At 41.7% G+C, this 22,327-nt stretch overlaps 1 protein-coding gene across 3 annotated transcripts in view; it reads left to right on the forward strand.

Moving 5' to 3' along the window:
* LOC129701123 (cytosolic phospholipase A2-like) overlaps positions 1-22,327 on the forward strand; it is a 95,383-nt gene that overhangs the window by 38,826 nt on the left and 34,230 nt on the right. For all 3 annotated transcript variants that reach the window (XM_055642129.1, XM_055642127.1, XM_055642128.1), the window contains exons 4-9: positions 7,956-8,104; positions 8,595-8,711; positions 14,593-14,630; positions 16,004-16,148; positions 17,716-17,852; positions 18,909-19,131. In XM_055642129.1, coding sequence (XP_055498104.1) covers positions 7,956-8,104; positions 8,595-8,711; positions 14,593-14,630; positions 16,004-16,148; positions 17,716-17,852; positions 18,909-19,131 — 809 coding nt within the window. The remainder of the gene's footprint in view (positions 1-7,955; positions 8,105-8,594; positions 8,712-14,592; positions 14,631-16,003; positions 16,149-17,715; positions 17,853-18,908; positions 19,132-22,327) is intronic.

Raw genomic sequence — 22,327 nt, forward strand, 5'->3', positions numbered from 1 at the left:
TCAGTATGCAATCCACTGTATACTTGCAGAAGTTTGATCATGAGTTTGATCATATGTAGAAGTCTTCAGTTGGTCTCAGTGAAGTGACCTTTGCTGAGTTTTCTTACAATTGGGATTGAGATGATCTGTTAGGTTAAGTGATGGAAGTGAGGAAAATTGTAAGAAAACCGTAAGATTATTGTGCTTTATTTCAGTTGTAATCATGTTATTTTATTCCTTCTCTGTTACCCATGCCCTTTTGCAGTTGTATAAGTTCCTCTTCCTTTCCTTTTCTTCTCTTGGTGCAGCCTCCATGGCTGCTCACAAATTGAGTCAGTGGTTCACATCTCTGAGAAGCTCTAGGCTGAAGTCCTCTTGGTTTTGTAGTGCTCCACCTTGATATTGGCCGGGTCAATGGCTCTCAAGGTAATGTATGGAAATGAATGTGGTGAGAAGTCAGAGTTACAGTGATCTAAAGAAATCATCACTTCAGAAGTAGTTTTAAGCTTCTGATGGTTTGGTTAAAAAAAATGCTGCGTATGTTCACAATATTGGAATTTTCACAACAGGGGACGCTGACGACAGTACTTGAAGTGAGTTGCTAGAACAGATTGTTCCGTCCCTTTTCCCACAGTTTATATGATATGCTGATAGGGCTGTGGTTCTCAAACACTTTGAACAAATCCCCCGCCCACTTGTCCACACTCCATAAAGTACATGCCATCCCACCTACACCACCCACCTCTCCATCCCATTACCCATCAATGCCTGAAGATGTCACTGGCCAGACCTTTTAATGAGCTGAGGCTCTTCCGTAACTTCTGTGGATTGCCAGCAGCTCTGTGGCTGAGTGAGCATCTTTTTGTTTATTTTTACTTCTGTTAAAAAAATATCGCAAGATCATCTCAAAATTCTGAAACCTCATGGATGTCTGTCGATTCTTTGAGGGGGTTGTGCCTCCCCGATAGGGAACCACTTTACCGGAGAGTATGTCGGCTATATGAACATGAAGCCTGTCTACCTTTGCCAGACGGAAAACAACCTGCCCCCACCCCTCTCCTGTGAACCCCCTTGTGACGGTAATGGGCGCTATGTTCAGGTTATAAATGGCTGCATATGAAGTATACAGTGTTGTAGCTGGTTTAAACTGAAGATAGGCACAAAATGCTGGAGTAACTCAGCGGGACAGGCAGCATCTCTGGATAGAAGGAATGGGTGCCGTTTCGGGTCAAGACCCTTGAGTGTCAGGGGAGACACAGAGATAAAGTGTTAGATCAAGGAAAATGTAGAATAGATCATTGCTAGCTAGGAGAAGTATACAGGTTCAGCCGGATCATAGGGCAGTTCATTTAAAGCAATGATTTTTCCATCTGTGCAATCTTGATTTCTTTGCTGACGTCTTGAGATCACTTTTATCAAAAACCGAAGCACAGGAAATACTCTTTTTGGATGGCTGACATCCTGGAAAAAAATACAATGGTCCTATGTTCTACAAGAGGTGGTATCCTTGGATAGGAGAATAAATGGGCTGATCTGCTGCTATGTGCAAATATCATTGTGAGTTGACTCACAGGCGGGCTTGATGTGTTTTTGGAAGCTTAATATGTTCATAACCTCTCAACCATAATTTAAAGTGTTTTCAAATTAACTGACTTGAGAAGATGAATGGGGATTTGTGTAAAATATCTGTATATCTTAGGCCATTGCAGCAATAGGAACCTATTATTAGTCAGCATCAGCCATTGTTGCATTGCTAGGTTCTGACCCATTTCATGAACTGATTGCCATGAATAATTATTTGTGAATTAACAATAAACATCACTCAGCCATGGTATCGAAGAGTTAGTATGAGGCAAACTCTCAGACACAAGACAGCTGTTCATTCTATTTTTTAAAAAATTTTTGGAGTATATTCAAATCCTCTTCCATGAAAATGTAAAACAGATGCAAAATCTTGGCTGTTTGGAAGTATTATTTTACAACCATTAATTTAACTCTTGGTGGGAATATGAAAGAACAAACAAAATAACTGTTAGTTAGTGGGGGCAGACAGGAGATTCTGTGGCCACAAATGGGACTCCAGGATGGTGGGTGCCGATGTCCAGGGTGTCTCTGCACAACATTGGAACAATCTGCAGTGACTGCAGAACATCCTCAAGGGGGAGGGAGAGCGACCAGGGGTCATTGTTGGAGGACATGGGGTGCGGACCTGAATGTGACAAAGGGTTAAAAAGCAGAATCTAGGGGGTAGGAATCTCTGGATTACCCCCAATGCAACGTGCTAATGCGGGTAGGACTAGGAGGATAGGGCAGATGAATGTGTGGCTGAGGAGTTAGTACAAGGGGCAGGGATTCAGATTTTTGGACCATAGGGATCACTTCTGGGCCAAACAAAATGTAGAAATGTAGAAACAAAATGTCTGATTTCGGGTCTCGACCCACAACGTCACCCATTCCTTCTCTCCAGAGATGCTGCCTGACCCGCTGAGTTACTCCAGCATTTTGTGTCTGTCTTCTGGGGCAAAGGTGATCTGTGCAAGAGGGACGGGTTGCATCTGAACCGGAGGGGGATTAATATCCTTACTGGGAGGTTTGCTGGTGCTACTCTGGAGGGCTTTAGATTAGAGAGGCAGGTGGGTGCAAACCAGAGAAGGTCTGTAAATTGAACAACTGATGAGGTTAGAGGATATGACCACTAAATCTTAAAGGAAGGACAACCAGGGAAAGTTTAAGGAATGTGGTGAAATTGATGGGTTGAAGTGTGTTTATCTCAACCTGAATTGTGATAGGGCTCAATTGTCTCTTGTATTTTAGATGTCAGTGATTATTTTTTTCCAGAACCATAGTTTTAACAATAGGAGGGGAAATGGGAAGGGACGTAAAATGGCACCTTGACTCAGTGACTGTTGATAGGGTCCAAGCCAGTAGACAGAGAAAGGGAACACATGCTTGTGATGAAGGTCTGAAGAAGGGTCTCGACCCAAAACGTCACCCATTCCTTCTCTCCAGAGTTGTTGCCTGTCCCTCTGAGTTACTTCAGCATTTGGTGTTTACTTGTGATGACATTGAATTAAAGTGGGAGCAGGTTGAGGCCTTATTTATACCCAACTTTCTGCACCTAATTGTAGGTAACATGACTCTGATTTCCACTGTTATTGTGTGGAATAGAACGAAAAATAATTATTACCTGTACGTTAAGTGGTTGAGATGAAAATACCTTGTAATTGAAATTAATTTGGGCATTTTAACAATGTGATTCATAGTCTGCTGCATTTAATTTCCTATTTACTATTTTAATGAAACCTGGGGTATGGTTTACTGAGTGATTTCATAAGAACCATTCTAGAACTTGATTATGGCAGAAAAAGAAAGCAGCGTGTTCATGTTACATCTTTTCTCCCCACAGTACACAAGCTAACTTGCTGGGTTGCTCCCAGAAAACAACTCAGAGTAAATCATATTGGTGTAGGACTGGAGTTGCCTCTAAACTGGATAGATTTGAAGTTCCAGCTCTACATTCTGGGCCCCAGGATTACTTGTCCAGTACAATCTTCAAGACAAGAAACACACCTTTTGTGCATGGATTGAGATACAAGAAACCCTGGCGGAAACATCTAGAACTCTGGTTTCATTCTAGTAAAATCTGGCTTCTCTGTTATTTAGGACACAGTAAAAGTGATCTATGATTGTCAGGGGTTATGGGGAGAAGGCAGGAGAATGGGGTTAAGGAGGGAGAGATAGATCAGCCATGATTGAATGGCGGATTAGACTTGATGGGCCGAATGGCCTAATTCTGCTCCTATCAGTTATGACCTTATGACCATATGACGATGTTGCCATTGAATGAGAACTGTGTTCCACTCAGTGGAATCTTATGTGTTTAGATTCTTGATCACTGTGTTGTACAAGACATCAGCACATCAAGCATATCAACTGCTACAATGCCGAATGTAAAGTAGGGAGCCTCGAGCACTGATAGCACTCACCTTCAACACGAACAATAATGCTCAATAGCCCCAAAGGCACATTACAACTCATAGCTTCATCAGTTGCAGATTATCAAAATGTCTCCTCCAGATATCAAATATTTGATTAATTTTCTCTGACCCTTTTGCTTCTTTGCTTGATTCACTGCCATCTACTTTCAACTAGCATGATTGCCCTATTTTATCATGTAATCCCCCCTGCAATCTGCCTTATCTCATACTTTCAAATTTGTCCGCCTCACCATTGGATTTCCAAACCTGTTTATCTCCAGCTATTCTTATACGTGCTCTTAATCTCAAACAATAACTCTATCCCTTTTTCCACAGATGCTGCTTTGCTTGTTGAGTAAATTCTGCACATGCTGTTCTTATTTTCACTAATTGAATTGATTGAATACTTTATTGTCACATGTGACAAATCACAGTGAAATTCTTTGCTTATGCAAATAGTCACCCATAAAGGGCGCTTACAAAATGTTACCCGTGCCAGGTCCCCCTTTGTTCTCCCCCCCCCCCCTCCCAATCCTCACGGTGGTCCCCCCAAACCGGGTCCTCCATTGTTCATTGTTCTTCCCCTCCCTCAAGGCAGTTCCCCCACGCTGGATCCCAATTGTTCTTCCCCCTCCCTCCCTCCTGGCTTGTCCTTTGTTCCTTCCCTGAGCAGAAAGCACTGTAAATTGAAAAGCTTTTCATCATTGTATTTCTAACTGCTAAAAGCTTTGTCCACAAAATATTACTAATCCTTCATTGGAAACCAAAATGATGACAGTGCAGCAACTACACTGTTTTATAAGGTTAACATTCTACTTGTTCATTTCCTTACTCCCAACAGTCGGAATTTACTGTATTTTAACACAAATTTCAGTCTTTGGATGGTTCTGTTTTTGATTTTTAACGTTAGTTTTAATTAACTTTAACATTGCCTTGTAGAAAGCAGCCTCTGCTTAGAGTATGTTTGTGAGAAATGCATCGTTAGTTTAAATTTTGCAGAAAACATTCCAAAATGTAACAGCCCAGCCACATTAACAAATAGTCCTGTGTTGAACTGGGCTCAGGAGGAATTGTTCTTGGCCAAAGATCTATCAGAATTTCTGTGCAGAGAAGCTTATCACCAAATGCATGGAAAAGCTAAATCACAGTGCATGTGTTAAATGGGAAAACATGTTGAAGAATGTTTCTCAAACTGTTTTTATTATTTATGGCTACATAGTGCAGAATTGTCTACCCTCTACTTGACATTTACAAATTGTAAAACTTTGTAAACCATTCAACTTCACCTAATTATAAAAATCCCAGACTCTCTTTATCAACAAGTTTTAACAAGATAGACAAATATTTGTACCATTTAGCGCACATTATGCCACCATTAATTGTGTTGTTTGATTCAGTATTCCAACGCTAGATTACAAATCTTTGGCGATAGAAACATAGAAAATAGAAAATAGGTGCAGGAGGAGGCCATTCGGCCCTTCAAGCCAGCACCGATAATGTGAATGATGTTGTTGGAACAAAAATTATTGATCCTAAGATGAAATAGTGACCTTTCACAGCAAATGAGCAATTTAAGTTCATGTAAATTAAAGAAGATCAGAATTTTTAGAAATGTCGATCCTACCAAGTGAAAATGTGATCCAGTAGATGTTATAAATGTTTTGATCTTCCTTCAGGGAAGCTGAATGCCAATCTTACTTGGAATAATCTATATGCAACCCCGGGCTCACCAAACTTGTTAACTTTTAACTCCCTCCTTAGTTAAGTGGTAAATTGGACTGGATGATTAATATTTGCACTGCTAGTGACATCTACAGAAATTGGTAATGATGGATGAGCCTTCTATTGTTCACATTAAAATGTATTAATTGTTGAAAAGTGTACTTTTTTTTTACAGCTGGGCAAAGTTTGAATTTAATGTCATGTAGATCCAGAATTTCTGTTCTTCTGGCTGTATTCTGAATAATTTTATCTAAATATACTGTAAACTACACTTAACATTGCCTTCTGCATTCTGTCTATTTTCTCTTTGCTCTAGTTGTACTTGCGTACAGTTTGATTGTGCTCATGTGTGATATGATTTGCTTGTATTGCACTCCAAACATTTTCTTCATTTGATCTCTGTACACATGGCAAACCAATAAGCCAATGCCCGTGCCAATAAATCTAAGGTCATTCAGTCACTTTAGCAATGCGTCACTACAGACCCAGACATTAAATCATCATGAGTTAACAATTTCCATTAAAGTTGCCTGATCTTACAGTCTTGTAAGATCAAATCTCTTCGGTGCTTCTGCTTGCAGTTGACTGATGCGCCTTTCTGCACGTGATAATGCAGATGAATTACTCTTCAGTGGCAGTGCAAACAGCAAACAGTTACCCAATATTTAACTATTTAATATTTCTTCCCTTGGCAAACACAAGTCGTCCATCTGCCAAATGTCTTACAGCATGTGCGGCATTGGACTTTTTCACCTACAAGTCAAAGTCCAGTCAAGTTTATTTGTCACATCCACATACAAGATGTGCAGTGAAATGAAAGTGGCAATGCCTGTGGATTGTGCAAAAACTACAGAACAGAATAGAACAGAATCAGTATTTACATGTTAGAAAAAAAAAACAATAATTTAAAAAAGACACAACACAATAGTAAATTAGTACAGTGTTAGCCCCTGGTGAGATAAGAGTTTACAGTCCTGATGGCCTGTGGGAAGAAACTCCGTCTCATCCTCTCTCTTTTCACGGCGTGACAGCGGAGGTGTTTGCCTGACCATAGCAGCTGGAACAGTCCATTGCTGGGGTGATAGGGGTCCCCCATAATGTTGTTGGCTCTGGATCTGCGCCTTCTGATGTATAGTTCCTGCAGGGGGGCGAGTGTATTTCCTTTAGTGCGTTCGGCCGAACGTACTACTCTGCAGAGCCTTCCTGTCATAGGCAGAGCAGTTCCCAAACCAGATTGTGATGTTGCCGGACAGAGTAGAAGCACTGGAGGATTCTCAGAGAGACTCTGAATTTCCTCAGATGCCTGAGGTGGTAAAGCCACTGCCTTGCCTTACTCATCAGTGCGGTAGTGTGTGTGTCCATGTCAGATCCTCTGTGATGTGAACTCCCAGGTATTTAAAGCTGCTCACCCTATCCACAGTAGTCCCATTTATCTCCAATGGCGTGTATGTCCTCGGATGTTGTGCCCTTCGAAAGTCCACAATCAGCTCCTTAGTTTTTATGACATTCAATTCCTCATAATTAATACTCCACAAACTACTGACGTACAATTTCCAAAAAAGCATCTAAGAGTAGAGGTGCTATCGCTCTTAGCATTGAGATTTGTTACACTGATGCTAAATTTACTCCAAAAATGGAAGTATATGAATCATATATCTTACAGTATGTGCAGTTATTAATTAAAAAAATGTTTTTGTGCACTTAATTTACGAAGTAGACGCGAATCTGTTCTTGATCAGTATTTCTTCTTTATACTCTGGCATTTGTTTACATGAATAATTGCTTTCTGCTTCATTTAAATCCACCGTTTGATTCTTCACGGCAATAAATTGTCTACAAAACACAACATAAAGGAATTATCACTGGATTATCTCTTGCCGTGTACATAGACATGATGGCATTTCTCAGACCAGAAAAAACTAATGATTGTGCTTGAAGTGGGTGTCTGAGAACAGATTGTTCCTGTCTCTTGTCCATAGTGTATATGATGTGCTGATAGGACAATAGTTCTCAATTTTTTTGAATGAATGATCCACAGCCTTGTTCACTATCCACCCCCCCCCCCCCCCCCCCCTGCCCCCCCCCCCCCCCCCCCCCCCCCCCCCCCCCCCCCCCCCCCCTCCCTATGGCTGAGACAGCTGGATTACTGAGCATATTTTTACTTACTTGTTTAAAAAAATCTAACCAGACCATCTCAAAGAATTATGGCTAAGGGATAAATAGCTTTGCATGTAGGCTTGATTGGGCTGTGACATTATTTCTGTTCTATCTGTTCAGTTGATACTCCTGACCCATATGTGGAACTGTTCATCCCCACGGCGCCAGAGGGCCGGAAACGGAGCAAATATCTCAACAATGTTGTCAACCCTGAGTGGAATGAGACATTTCAATTTATTATTGATCCAAATGAAAAGAATATTATGGAGGTAGTGTATCCGCTTTCTGATAACAGGGTTATAAATGTGGACTATTATTGTTGAAGTGTAATAAAGTTAGAATGCAGTTTCAATGAAAGTAGTACATTTATTATGGGGAAACAACAAATCCAGAAAGAGTGTTATAGTGTTGCTGCCCGTAAATGAATGAAAACCATTTTGATGAAATGTGTTAGCAAATATTTGGTTACATTCCCTTCCTCGCATATTCCAATTCTAACTCAAATTCTCTTGGTGGAGGGTGGATCCTCTTGTGCTCTGATCCTAAACTTGAGATATAAATTGTGACTGATTTTTACTTTTTGATATTATAACTATTACCTTTCCCCAACCTCTCTGCCTCCCATTGTATAGATGAGATTTTATGCTTGAATCAGGAATTCTGTTCACAGGGGCAAAACTGGGTTGTTATTTTAATCTGGTGCTTCCACCTATTACTTTAGATATTTGAGTTTGACAGATTTAATGTGGACTTTTTCAGATTACCTTAATGGATGCAAATTACGTGATGGATGAAACTTTGGGTACAACATCTTTTAATATCGGAGAGAATATGAAAATAGGAAAAAAGATGGAATTTTCATTTGTCTTCAATAATGTAAGTATATATTTAAAACAAAATGTAAAATTATGCAAGTATATTATAGTCTTTGGATGATAAACTCTGATAGCCATCTCCTCTTCCTCTCACAACTCACTCGGGACCTTGCGGGACCTCTGGAGCCCTCGGAAGCCCAATCAAATTACAGCGTGTTCAGCAGGTTCAATCCAGAGCCCTGGGGGGGGGGGGGGGGGGGTTGGGCTGCAGGTGGGGCGCTGCAAACGGCAGGCCGAGTGCGAGTCGACTCCAAGCGGGAAGCAGCAAATGACTGCAAGTCGGGGGGGGGGGGGGGGTTACGTAGCTTACAGCTCGTGGAAAACAGTGGCCAGCAGGCTGCTCGTTGAAAACTGCGCACAGCTGGCCGTGAGGAGCAGAGCCAAACGTCATCAACTCGTTAGCTTTAAAAAAGATCTCAGATTTGTGAACAATTTTAATTAAAAAAAACTCAAGAAATAATGAATCAATTTTTCAGATTAGATGATTTTCGAGATCATGAGGTAAATGTCTATCGGAATATGTAAACATTTCACTGTTGGCGCGTCGTGTTTTCGAGGAGATGTGAATCACAGAAAAACACACAAATCCACACACAAATACATCCACATCCAAGATCAGAGTTTTATAAGTATATTGATTGATATATATGTCTATACAATATCTATATGATATATATATACATAACGCACACATACGTACGCACAAAAAACACACAATAGCCACTACTGTTGTGCGTTTTTCTCAGTGATCCACATCTCAAAATGTTTTTTCCTGAAATAGAATCCCAAATTTCTTGGAATTTGATGTTATTTCCTGAAATCTTCAAAAACCTCAAATTAGCTCTGAACTACAATAGAATAAAATATTATATTGTAATTCGAAGCTTATTTGAGGTTGTAGTGTTTAATAGCCTGATGGCTGTAGGAAAGGGGCTGAACCTGTATGTTACAGTTTTCAGGCTCCTGTACCTTTTTCCCGATGGCTGGGGTGAAATGAGTGTGTGGCCGGGATGGTGTGGGTCTCTGATGATGCTGGCTGCCTATTTGAGGCAGTGACTACAATGAATCCCTTCGATGGTGGGGAGGTCAGAGCCGATGATGGACTGGGCAGTGTTAACCTACAAATGCACAAGTCTTTGGGATGTGGGAGGAAACCAGACCACCCAGAGGAAACACTCACGGTTAGAGAACATATAAACACAAAGAAAGCACACAAGGTCAGAATCAAACACGGGTCTCTGGCACTATCAGACAGCAGCTCTACCAGCTGCACCACTCTGTTACCCTTTTGGCAACGAATATTCCAGTACTGAAAAGTGACATTTTCTCAGTGATCCACATCTCAAAATTAATTTTCCTGAAATAGAATCCCAAATTTCTTGGAATTTGATGGTATTTCCTGAAATTTTCAAAAATGCTTCCTGCGTGCTATTTGTTGTTTTTTTCGCGGACACATGTTAACAACACAAAGAATAACAAGGCAAAACAGATCTATGTAACTACACCGCATCTGCCTGCTTCTGTTACTCGTACAGTGTTATGCAAGGCAGCTTTCGTTGCCTCGGCAACAGCTTTCGTTATGTTAGTTTTTTCAGCCAGCTCTCATGTGTCTCATTCTCGGCTCTCTCTCCGCCCCTGATTCGCCCATTTTACCCTGTTTGTGATGAACTGGAACTTCAGGATGGCATTGTAGCTGCATCTCTCCAAAACAAATATTACAATGCCATCCACAGGGGCCATCCCAGTGTGGAGGCAACTGTTCTGAGGGCAAAGGGTATGTTCTTCTGGCCTGGAATGTCCGTCTTGGTACGTGAGAAAGTCGAGTCCTGTGTGGTCTGCAACAGACTAACGCCGCTCCAACCCAAACAGCCCCTGACTCGCATCCCACTTCTGACACCATGTTTTGTAATCAGTCCATTACAAAGTATTAGGTAAACCACAAAGCTTTTATTAAAAGTATGCAGAGAGAACAATATATACAACTGCACTCGCATCATCTTGCAGACTGCCGAGCTAGGGACAAGCAGGGTTATCAGTAACTGTATCATGCATAGTATATGTGGTGAAGGTTATATGACAGAGATTAATATAGTTAATCTACAGCAGGTGTAAAAAAAAATCCATCTTGTTGTAAAAATCTCTCGAAATTGCCAATGCTGCAGTATTAATCAGATTGAAACTTCCTGGAAAGAAATTATTTAATCTTCAATGTGTGGAAAAGATTTGCCATGATTACCAAAAAATCCCCGTGTGATGCCATCACCAGTTATGTCAGCTAATTTCAGCAACAGCAAAAAATGAAATGTAATAAATGTCCTTGTCTTCCATGGCTGGGGAAGGAGATATTAGTCCAGATATCCCACTCCTGGAGTCATCCCATTGTCCTTGATCGATTACCAATTCTGATTTTGTTGTGAAGTCCTGCAGAGTCAAATAATCAGCTGTAAATTATGTGTTGGGGCAGTCAATGGTTTGGGAAGGGGAGCTTGACTTGTGACCATGCACCTAAACCAAAGTCAATAACTACAGCATTTAAAGCACGAGAGACTGCAGATCCTGGAATCTAGAGCAAAAAAAATACAAACTGCTCTAGAAATGACAGTAGCCATGACTATCACCAGCTTCTATACTTGTTCATATGGTGGGCAGGTCTTCACCTCCACAGCTGCAATAATGGATTATCGTTGAGAAGGTGTTGGTGGGATTTTCTCTTGACCATAATCCACAAGATAATGGTCCTCCATTAATGATAATAAAAATGGAATTCTAGGCCGCAAAGTTGCGTTGCTGCATTACTTTTAAGGAACAGAGGTGAATGTTGCTACAAGCTTGATGTTCTTGTCCTCCTCATCTATAGAGATGGGAGAGGAAGATGCTGTTCATGGCAAGGTTCTGCTGAACATCCTTTATAGAGCATGTTCTGAAGGCAGGGTACCCATCCCACAACAAATCAGCATCAAGTTGAAAGCAGATTGGGAGGAAAATAAGTTTCTGGATTTAAATTATCTTGATTTATATTGTTAATGCATCTGGTGCAAGTTTCACCAGCAAAAGTGACGGTGAAGTGTTCAATCATGGAGCCCTGGAGATTCACAGCCTGACCCATCCATGCCCATCGAGAGTCTATAAAGAGTCTGCCAAGGTATGTAGTGTGAAAGTTTAGCATTCCAGCAGGTAGACCTGTAACTTAACCTATCATACCATTTCCTTTTAGATTCTATTGTTACTAATTGGCGGCGAACTACAATTCACAATATAATTTGGGCTTGCAATAAATGCTTATTAGATATATGCAATAATGATATGTTTTCAGAGGCTATCTCCACACTTGATTCATGTAGCCTTGATCCTTAGATTAAATATGTAACGCACTGCAGTGTGGGTTAGAGAGGTTTACTATATCCTAGTTCATATCCTGGTTAGATGGTCGATTTCAGCACATCTTGGTTAGGCTCCATAGATGCTGCCTCACCCGCTGAGTTTCTCCAACATTTCAGTCTATCTTTGGTTAGGTTGTATTTGGTCACAGAATTTTTGGAGAGGGATAGAAAATCAATTAGAAGATTGACATTCTTAACAACCAGAAAAGGCAAGATCAGACTGTGGCCAAGAAATTGCCCTAGTCCATTAAAACAGTACTTGTTGGTTACATGAAGAGTGTTTGTGAAAGTCACAAAGAGCAAAAGCTGCTAAGTTCTCAGATCAGCATTATAGGAATTTCCTGTATAACGGTGTTTTGAAACGGACATTTTAAAATTTGAACTTCCCTATGAATGTTCTGCAAGTTTTCATGGCTGTCATTGTCTAACTCTGGAGATATGATTTAATGGGATGTACCAAGTACAATTTCCCGCTCCAGGGGAGAGTTAACATGAATGAATGGAGGTTGCAATTATGGGAGAAGATGTTGGAGTATGTTCTTGGGATGTTAGATTGATCTCACCAGGGTCATGAAGAGCAGACCCCAAGGAAGGCATGTTCTTTGTGAGGGTGAACTTCTGATTGCGGGCTCTCTTAAGGCATGAGATCAGTGTGAATTCCGGCAAAGCAAGCAATTCTACACACACTAGGGACAATTTACAATTATATCAAGCCAATTAACCTACAAACCTGTACGTCTTGTGGGAGTGTGGGAGGAAACCAGAGATCTCAGAAGAAACCCACACAGTCACGGGGAGAACCTACAAACTCTGTACAGACAAGCACCCATAGCCAGGATGCTACTCAACAAACACTGCAGTACCACCCTACAGAATGCATAAGAGTTACTCCTCAAGTTACTCTAATAGTATTTCCCTCTCCTTCAACCTCCACCACCAAGAAGGACAAAGGACTTCAGGCATATGGGAACATCGCCTCCTGCAGGTTTCCATTCAAGTTGCACACCTTTCTCACTGGAGGATATATTGCCTTTCCTGCATCATTGCTCTGTATCCAACAGCACTGTGGGTATCTTCAGCAGGACTGCGACAGCTTGAGAAGACAACTCTCAGTCTGAAGAAGGGTCTCTACCCGAAACGTCGTCCATTCCTTCTCTCCAGAGAGGCTGCCTGCCCTGTGGAGTTACTCCATTTTGTATCTCTCTACCACCTTCTCTTAGGCAGTTAGAGATGGGTTAAATCCTGACAATCAATAAATAAATTGTGCCCATCATTTAACTGTTTACAACTGGCTTTTCCCAAGAGCATCAGAGAAGACATTTTCCAATTAACTTCTCTTTGAAAGAAGCCATTGCATAAAATACCAGCATTGACTTTGTTTGCAAGTGCTGAAGAATACATTCTTCAATTCATGGTTGGTGGTGACAACATTTTAATTTTTATCTTTTATAATCCTTTTCTCTCAAAACAATCTTCGTTAGCTTTCCTGCCTTATTCCGTAAAAAATACCATAGAATTCAAATTGGAATCATAGAATGGTTACATGATGGAAGGAAGCCAAAGATAGACACAATAACTGGAGTAACACATGTACTCCAGCTTTTTGCAACTATCTTTGCTTTAAACCAACATCTGCAGTTCCTTCCTACATGTAAAAGGAAGCCATGGATTCATATTAGCTTAATATAAGAGCAATCCAGCCAGTTGCACTCTCACCTTCTCCCCATAGCCCTGCAAATCTTTATTTTCAGATACTTGTGCAGCTTGTATTTGAAAAAGTACAATTACATCTGCCTCACTTTTATCCCTGGCAGTGCATTCCAGTTCCCAACTTTTCTCTGTTTTAAAAATGTCACTTTTTTGATCTTTTTGCCAATGGTTTTCATACACGTTCTCTATCACTTGGCCAAAGGGAAGTTTCTCTCCTCTTCTACACCTTTCATGACCTTCAATACTCTTTAATAAATCCACATTGATAATGAGAGACAAAGACATTTAATTTTCAAAGTATGAACCTTGGCCAGTGAAATGTTATTGATTTAGAATTGCCTGAAGGAAGTAAGTTGAGCAGTTAATAAGTGTTCCATGAAAGTTGTTATATATTTGTATGTTTTGCAACTGGGCTTGTTGAGGCAAGCGACAATTGCAATTGTTGCGATGTGCACTATAGTTGGCTTCAACAGCCCAGGTCTATAGGTATGCAAAATTAGTTGATGTCTCCACTTGCAGTTATGATCCAATGATTCAGTATATTTGTGTGAGTGCTGGCTACAAACGCAATCAACCTTGTCGGTGAAGCATTCTGTGACAGGATAGCTTGCGGGATTGGCAGCCAGGGTTTATGCCCCATTTTGTGAGTGCGAAGGGGAGAATATCTTGGAGCAACTATGATTTTGTTTAATTCCAGGTGCCAGTTGTCGAAGTTGTCAGATTCCATGGTATCTTTGTTCCTGTGTGTGCTGCAACGTGCTCCAGATTAATAATTTCTTTAATCTTTTCTAGGTGACTACAGTATTTATGGACATGTCCTTGGAAGTTTGGTAAGTATTGTGATAAAGCTGGAATTTACAGACAAACATGCTTTATGATTGCATTGGAAAGCTGGATTGGCTGGTGTTGGATCTTTAGCTTGGATCCCATGGGCTTCAGCAGTTTCCACAGTGGTTCAGGAATATCCTGCTATAGCATGGACAGAAGAGTGGTAAGCCCTGGACAAATTGTGCAGATGGTCATTTGGGCTGTTACCAAAACTATAGCAAAAACATCCTCAAATAATAATTCATTGTCCATGAAAGATACAAAAGTTTGAAATAAGAAGATGGATTATAACATTCAAATAATCTAATCGTTTTGATTAATCTGTCTCAGATATTTATCTTCTTCCCCCATGTGTGATTTCCCGCTGACATTTCTGGACGTGTGCAGAATGACCATGTTTGTTATCAGAGTTGTGAGCCTTGTTGCAGCTTTAGGACAGGAATTGAGCCATTTTTGCAGATTGATCCCCTGTGCTGTCAAACAATGGAAGTGGCAGGGTGGCAAGTCCAAGTGTGGCAGGGTGGAGTGGGGTGAGAGATGATGATAACCTAGCCAGATTATTTCAAACATAACTCACTCACCATTTTCAATGTCAGATATCCAGTCTCCGTCCCCGTCCTCCCTCCTGCCCCTCCCTCTCCTATTGACAGGTTTCCCATGTCAAACGAGCAGGGATTAGACTGAGTATTACTCTTGTGGAGGGGAAGTGGGATGGACGATAGGGGAAAGATGAAGGGCAAATGGAATGTGAAAGGATGACAAAGGGATGGAGGTGCCAAATAAGAAGGGAATACACAGGATACAATTAATACTAAGATGGGGAGAAATTTCTTCATATGATTTGAGGTGGAATTCTTTCCCACAAAATACAATGGAACTCAAGTTGTTGAATATCTTACAGAGGGAAATAAATTTTGTTGACACCAAAGGCAACAAGGGGTATGGGAAAGAGAGGAAATATGGTATCAGGACAAAGCATCAACCAGGATTGTACTGAATGGCAGAACACTTGTGCAGCCGGTAGAACTGTTGCCTTATAGCAGCAGAGACCGGATTTGATTCTGACCTCGGGAGCTGTAACCTGGTGGGCGGAGGGACCTATTTCCATGCTCTAAACCCTAAGCAGTCTCAATGGCCAGTTCTGCTCCTATTTGTCTATGTTCTGGCCGTCAAGGAATTAGTGTTATTTTCTCACTGATATATTTTGTGAAAAATGTGTGTGATACCCCAGGGAAGTTTGAACATGGTGTCACTTGACTAAAGACCATTTACCGTATAATTGTATCCATGCTTATAAGATGGTGCTGCAACTCCCACTATGTACTATTATCCTTTATATCCAGTTTCATTGCAATCACTCCCAATTTCCTTCTAGTTCTTCAGTTGATCTTCGATTCAGCATGGCACTCTGTGATGAGGAAAAAATATTCAGGCAGAAGAGAAGGGAAAATGTTATGGAAGGAATCAAGAAGCTCTTGGGTCCCAAGAATGCCAAGAATGCACCGCAATCAATCCGGGAGGTAAGCCCTCAGCTTGTGATGAGCTCTGTGTTGCCGAGGACTTTGTATTGGGGTACCATCTAGGATTTAATATTTATCACGGAGAATAGGGTTGGATTATCAAGATGGGGATGGAGTGAGTAAATCTTCTTCCATGCTGAATGGAGCTTGTTACTTGTTTTCACCAGTTTCAACTGGAGTTACTGTTGGCATTAAGAGATGCAGTAAGATTTTGAAATAACAGAGCAAACTGTTTGCTGTTCATTGATACTGATTGATGGATAAATATTTGAGGAGGCACCACGAGAACTTCCCTGCTCTTCAAATTCAACCTGAGACCATTTCCAGCCATCTGAGAGGGCAGGCGTGCTTCTGTTTCAATTTCATCTGAATTACATTGATTCACAAATCAATTTCATTGTTTATGAGCAACAGTTATTATCAGAGCTCTTCCAATGGTTCAATACTTCACTCCAGTGTCACTTGGATTATGTGATCACATAATCAATCCAAGTACCATCTGACTCCAGGACTAGAGTCTTAGAGAAAGGCCATGGTTGGCATTCATGCTCTGATGAGCCCCCAACCCCCCAACATACCTGAAGTTATACATTTTCCCCAGTTACGTCTTATTCGAACAGCCCATAAAAGTAACACAGGATTAATTTTTTGAAATGTGTGAAATAATCATTATTCAATCACTGAATAATATAAAAATGACCCATCATTTGCAATAACATCATTACATCTTTGGAAGATAACCTATTTCAATTCTTCCCAGTGCCACTTCTGGGCTGTGAAGGCATCTGCCTCTCCATTCCCATGCCTACAGCTGAATAGAGATGATATTGTTATGGACCTCAACATTTGGAGCTGTCTCTAAGTAGCTTGTATGTAGTTTCTACCCTGTAAGTTATCTGTCCTTCAATGTAGACAAGGAGGTGTAGGTTGACTTTGTGGAAGTGGATGGATGTAAAAATACCCTGAAACGAGGTAAATTTGTGGCAGAATTTGTTGCAGACTGGAATTGCAATCTCTAGAAAAACATTATTCCAGTTTAGCCAATTAGTTTTGTAACGCTCCTGATTAGTCCAGGTTTGATAGGAATGCAGATAGGAATGTAGGTTGTAATAACTTGGAACACCATTTTTGGAAAGTTTGCACTAACCATTACAGGTTGAATTAGCCATGATAGATGTCCCCTATTGTTCTCAAGATGTCCTCAAAACATGTGTGGGAAGCTGAACTAGTGAAAGTGAATTTGCCAAAAGACTTTGCAGTGGCATTAGTGCAAATTGCTCTGTCGATGTGCCCTGCAGCATTGGGACAGATCACGATGAACACAGACCAGGCCTTGTGTCTATCCCCTGTGAGGTCATAATAATCTCTCACGGAATTGCAGCTGAAGGAATGTTAGCTGCAGCCATCCTGTAAGTGGTGTTTAGCCTCAGGAAGCACGTGCAATACATGAGGAGGAACGCAGGAATGTGCCACTTTGAGTGAGGCTCTCAGCTGGCAGTGCCCCTGGCAGTGTCTCTGGAACCGTGGTTAAAAAAGTCATAATGCTACACTCTTGGTTGTATTTCAGGTGCCAACGATAGCTATTCTGGGTTCTGGTGGAGGATTTAGAGCAATGATCGGGCTTTCCGGTGCAATTAAGGCTTTAGTGGAATCCGGAGTCTTTGACTGTGCGACCTACGTCTCTGGCCTCTCTGGTTCTACCTGGTAAGTTCCACATCGAGAGACCTTCTCATTGTAGCCTGAATAAAATTGTATCATTAAATGTCTCCCTTAGTGGCTAAGTAGATTAATGCAGCTGCAGTATGATTTTAAAGATATTTTGGTAGCCTGGCATGATCACATCTCTGTGCTAACTTAGCTGATCACAGAAGAGGTCATTTAGGGAAGGCACGTTATTGGCTTTAAAATCAATAGCTAAGATGGGGAATATGATCAATCGCCCATCCTAATCATGATGTGTAGGAAGGAACTGCAGATGCTTGTTTAAATCAAAGATGGACACAAAATGCTGGAGAAAACTCAGCTGGACGGCCAACATCTCTGGAGAGAAGGAGTCTAAAGAAGGTTCTCGACCCGTAACATCACCCGTTCCTTCTCTCCAGAGATGCTGCCTGTTCCACTGAGTTGTGTCTATCCTAATCCTGATCTTGTCTTACCTTTTGGAAACGTTTGTGTTCTAGGATTCGGCCACTTACAGTCATTTCAAATGTCATGCAAGAAGAATGGTTATGCATTTGCCTATAGGACCATATTAACATAATGAATGACAAAATATTTCAGTATCTATTGGCAGTTATTTTATCTTTTGGAAAGTTAAGTGTCATAACTTGTTGTCACAAATGCTGTTTTTATTCTCAAAGATCAATTTCTGAGTGGTGCACGCGGCACAGTATTTTAATGTTGCCATTAGGTATGGTTGGAAATCCAGAATAATTCTCTGATTTAGGTGCCAACATTTAACTTTTAATTCTGGCCTTTTGCATGTTTCAGACTTGATATGAGCGTATCATTCAACTAGGAAACTGGAAAAGTCCTTTGATCAACTAAAAATTCTTGAGCTTTATAAGGCCAGATTTTTGTTAAGATGAGAAATGCAAATCTTGTTGGATACTTGGGGAAGAAGGGTTGGGGCTCAATTTGCTTTCTTTGGGAAGGTATGGGAAAGGTAGTGGTAGCCGAGTGCCAGTGGAAAACAAGGGAAAACATGGCAGTGCTGAAATGCTTTGAGTTATTTTCTTCCACATCTCTCTCCTCAACCAGGTACATGTCAACACTATATTCTAACCCAGAGTTTCCAACCAAAGGACCTGATGAAATCAACAAAGAACTAATGGAAAATGTCAGCCACAATCCAATGTTCCTGCTGAATCCTTTGAAGGTCAGACGATACTTAGAGGCCCTGTGGAAGAAGAAGTTTGGAGGACAGCCCGTCACCTTTACTGATATGTTTGGGATGCTCATCGGTGAAACACTGATCGCAGATGTAAGTTGAGAATAATTCTTATTTCATAATATCAGAACATACAGTGGTTATTGTGCTGAGGAAGTTCTGAAATATAAGGTGTTTCCCGAGACGTCAATAGATCCCATATCCTAAGCCACTGACCATATTTCCATAAACATATGTACAAAAATGGATGAGGTTCTGCAGAGTGAATACAGGGAGTTAGGCAAATGAATAAAAAGCAAGATCTCAAGGGTTATGATCTCTGGATTACTCCTGGTGTCATGTGCTACTGATAGTAGGAAAGGACAGATAAATATGTGGCTGAGGAGTTGGTGTAGGGGAAAAGGATTAAAACTTTTGGACTACAGGGATCTCTTCTGGGCCAGAGTTGACCTGCATAGGAGGAATGGGTTGCAACTGAACTGCAGGGGGGCCAATACCCTTACAAGGACCTTTGCGAGTGCTATTCAGGAGGTTTAAGATAGAGTGACATGTGGGTGGGAAGGACAAGCAGAAGTTCAGCAAATGGAAGGATATGCGAGGTTTGGGACTGTAATGGGCCTGTTCCACTTAGTCGATTTTTTCGGTGACTGCCGGCGACTGTCATAGTCGTAGCAGGTCGCTGAAAAAACAGCGACTGGACCCCCCCCTACGACAATGTCTACAACAAACTACCACCTAGTTGACGTCAAGCTACAGCAAGCTACCAACAACCGACGACCCTTTAGGACGTCCACCTACGACCACACCTACGATAACCTATGTCCACCCGCGACAAGTACCACCCTATTGGCAACAACTGAGGACAATTCGGTCACCGGTACCTGTCGCTGGTTGACGTCGGTAGTCGCCAATGGAATTCACCAAAGTCAGCACCATCGACAACCTACATCATCCTAGCAACAACCTACGTCATCCAACCTACGACAACCTACGACAAGGCAACTGTCGCCGAAAAGTTTTGAACATTTCAAAATCCAGCGGCGAGCAGAAAAATACTACGATTCTTTGCGCGACTGAGGAGACTACTCACGACCATACAGGCGACACCCTGGCGACCAGGTGGCAACAGCCTAGTCATTTGTAGTCACCTAAAAAATAGCCTAAGTGGGACAGGGGCATAAGTCTCCAAGGAAGGACAGGCAGGGTGAGGTTAAGAATATAGAACAGTATAGCACAGGAACAGGCCCTTCGGCCCACAATGTCTGTTCTAAACATGCCAAGTTAAACTAATCCCATCTGCCTGCACATAATCCATGTAGCTCCATGACCTGTATTTCCACGTGCCACTTGCCCCACACAGTTTAACCCCTCTCATCGTAAAGCTGTGCTTCTATCAGGTCTCCCCTCAACCACCAGCAGCCCAGAAAAAACAATCCAAGTTTGTCCAGCCTCTCCATGTAGCGACTACTTCCTAATCGGAGCAGCATTCTGGTAAATCTCTACTGTACCCTTTCAAAAAGCTCCACATCCTTTCTGTAATGGAGCGCTCAGATCTGCACGCAATACTCCAAATACAGCTCAACCAAACTCTTATAGCTAATTTGTAAGTCGAATCGGTAGCAAGGAAGGCAGATGCAATGGTAGCATTTATTTCGAGAGGGCTAGAATGGAAAAACAGGGATGTAATGCAGAGGCTTTATCAGGCACTGGTCGGACTGCATTTGGAGTATTGTGAGCAGTTTTAGATATTGTGACCATATCTGAGGAACGATGTGCTGGTGTGGAGAGGGTCCAAAGGAGATTTACGAGAATGCTCCAGGAATGAGTGGGTTAACAGATGATGAGCCTTTGAAGGCACTGGGCCTGTACTCACTGGAGTTTGGAAGGATGAGGAGGGACCTCATTGAATTATCGAATAGTGAAAGGCCTGGATAGAGTGAATGCGGAGAGAATGTTTTCACTAGTGGGAGAGTCTAGGACCAGAGGCCATAGCCTCAAAATAAAAGGACATATCTTTAGAAAGGGGATGAGAAGGAATTTATTTAGTCAGAAGGTGTTGAATCTGTAGAATTCATTGCCACAGACGGCTGTGGAGGCCAAGTCAATGGATATTTTGAATGCAGAGGTTGACAGATTACTGATTAGTATGGATGTCAGGGGTTATGGGGTGGAAGCAGAAGAATGGGGTTGAGAGAGAGAGATACATCAGTCATGATTGAATGATGGAGTAGACTCAATGGGTCGAATGTCCTAATTCTGCTCCGAGAACTTATGAAACTATTATTTTTTGCAATTCACATTGCGTGGTGCACTGCAGTTCCAGGAGGCGAATAGCTTGGCTTGAAGGGCCTGCTCCAAATGAAAGCAAGTCAGGGTGGACAGACGTCAAGGCTCCAGGCGGAGCGGCTGTTGTGGCTAATGGGGAGGCCAGGCATCCCAGGGGTATGGCCAGCAGGGAGGTCAGAGGCATCAAGAGTGGAAGCAGGAGCAGGTTGGATGATGCAGCTCAACATGGTATTACAGAGTCTGCAGAATCACACTTTAGGTAGGGCCTTAGTATATATTGTACAGTGAAAGCGATGGTTAGCCCATTGAGCCTGAGGCAAAGCCAGGCCTGATCACATCAAATAGTAAGATTAAACGAGTACTTACCAGTACGAAGTTTGATCTGTATTTTATGAGGAGTTACGATGAGGGATTACGTGAAGAACCCACCCAGCGCGCAGGCGCGGCATACTTCCAAGCAGCGGTGTGGAATCACAGATAGACACTAGTTGAAGTAAAGATAGTAAAGACCAACGAGACATTAGTCCGAATTTGATCTATATAATGAGGGTGGGAGCGGAGGGCACGTAATCCCTCATCGTAACTCCTCATAAAATACAGATCAAACTTCGTACTGGTAAGTACTCGTTTAATCTTACTATTTTACTTCGGAGTCACGTGAGTGACTACGTGAAGACTTCAAAGGTCTGTGATTTCAAACCGTGTAACAGTTATATCACTCACTGCCGAAAGATCATCGAGGGAGGAAGTGGTAGCTAAAGACCAACAAGTTTGTTTAGTTATAAAAGAAATGTTTATTAACTATAACAAAAAATAGCTCCCATGGGCTTTAAATCATAACTTTGCGGTTTCTAAAATGGTATCCGCAAAGACGTCCTGTTCCATCAGCGGTTTCCTGTAAAATCGTTGGAATGTCGATTCCCTTGACCATCCCGCTGCTCTGAGGATGTGGTCTAGGGGAACCTGCATCCTATCCGCCGCTGAGGTGGACGCTGCCCTGGTT

The sequence above is a fragment of the Leucoraja erinacea genome, chromosome 10, assembly GCF_028641065.1.
Source record: "Leucoraja erinacea ecotype New England chromosome 10, Leri_hhj_1, whole genome shotgun sequence".
Taxonomy (NCBI): Eukaryota; Metazoa; Chordata; class Chondrichthyes; order Rajiformes; family Rajidae; genus Leucoraja; species Leucoraja erinaceus.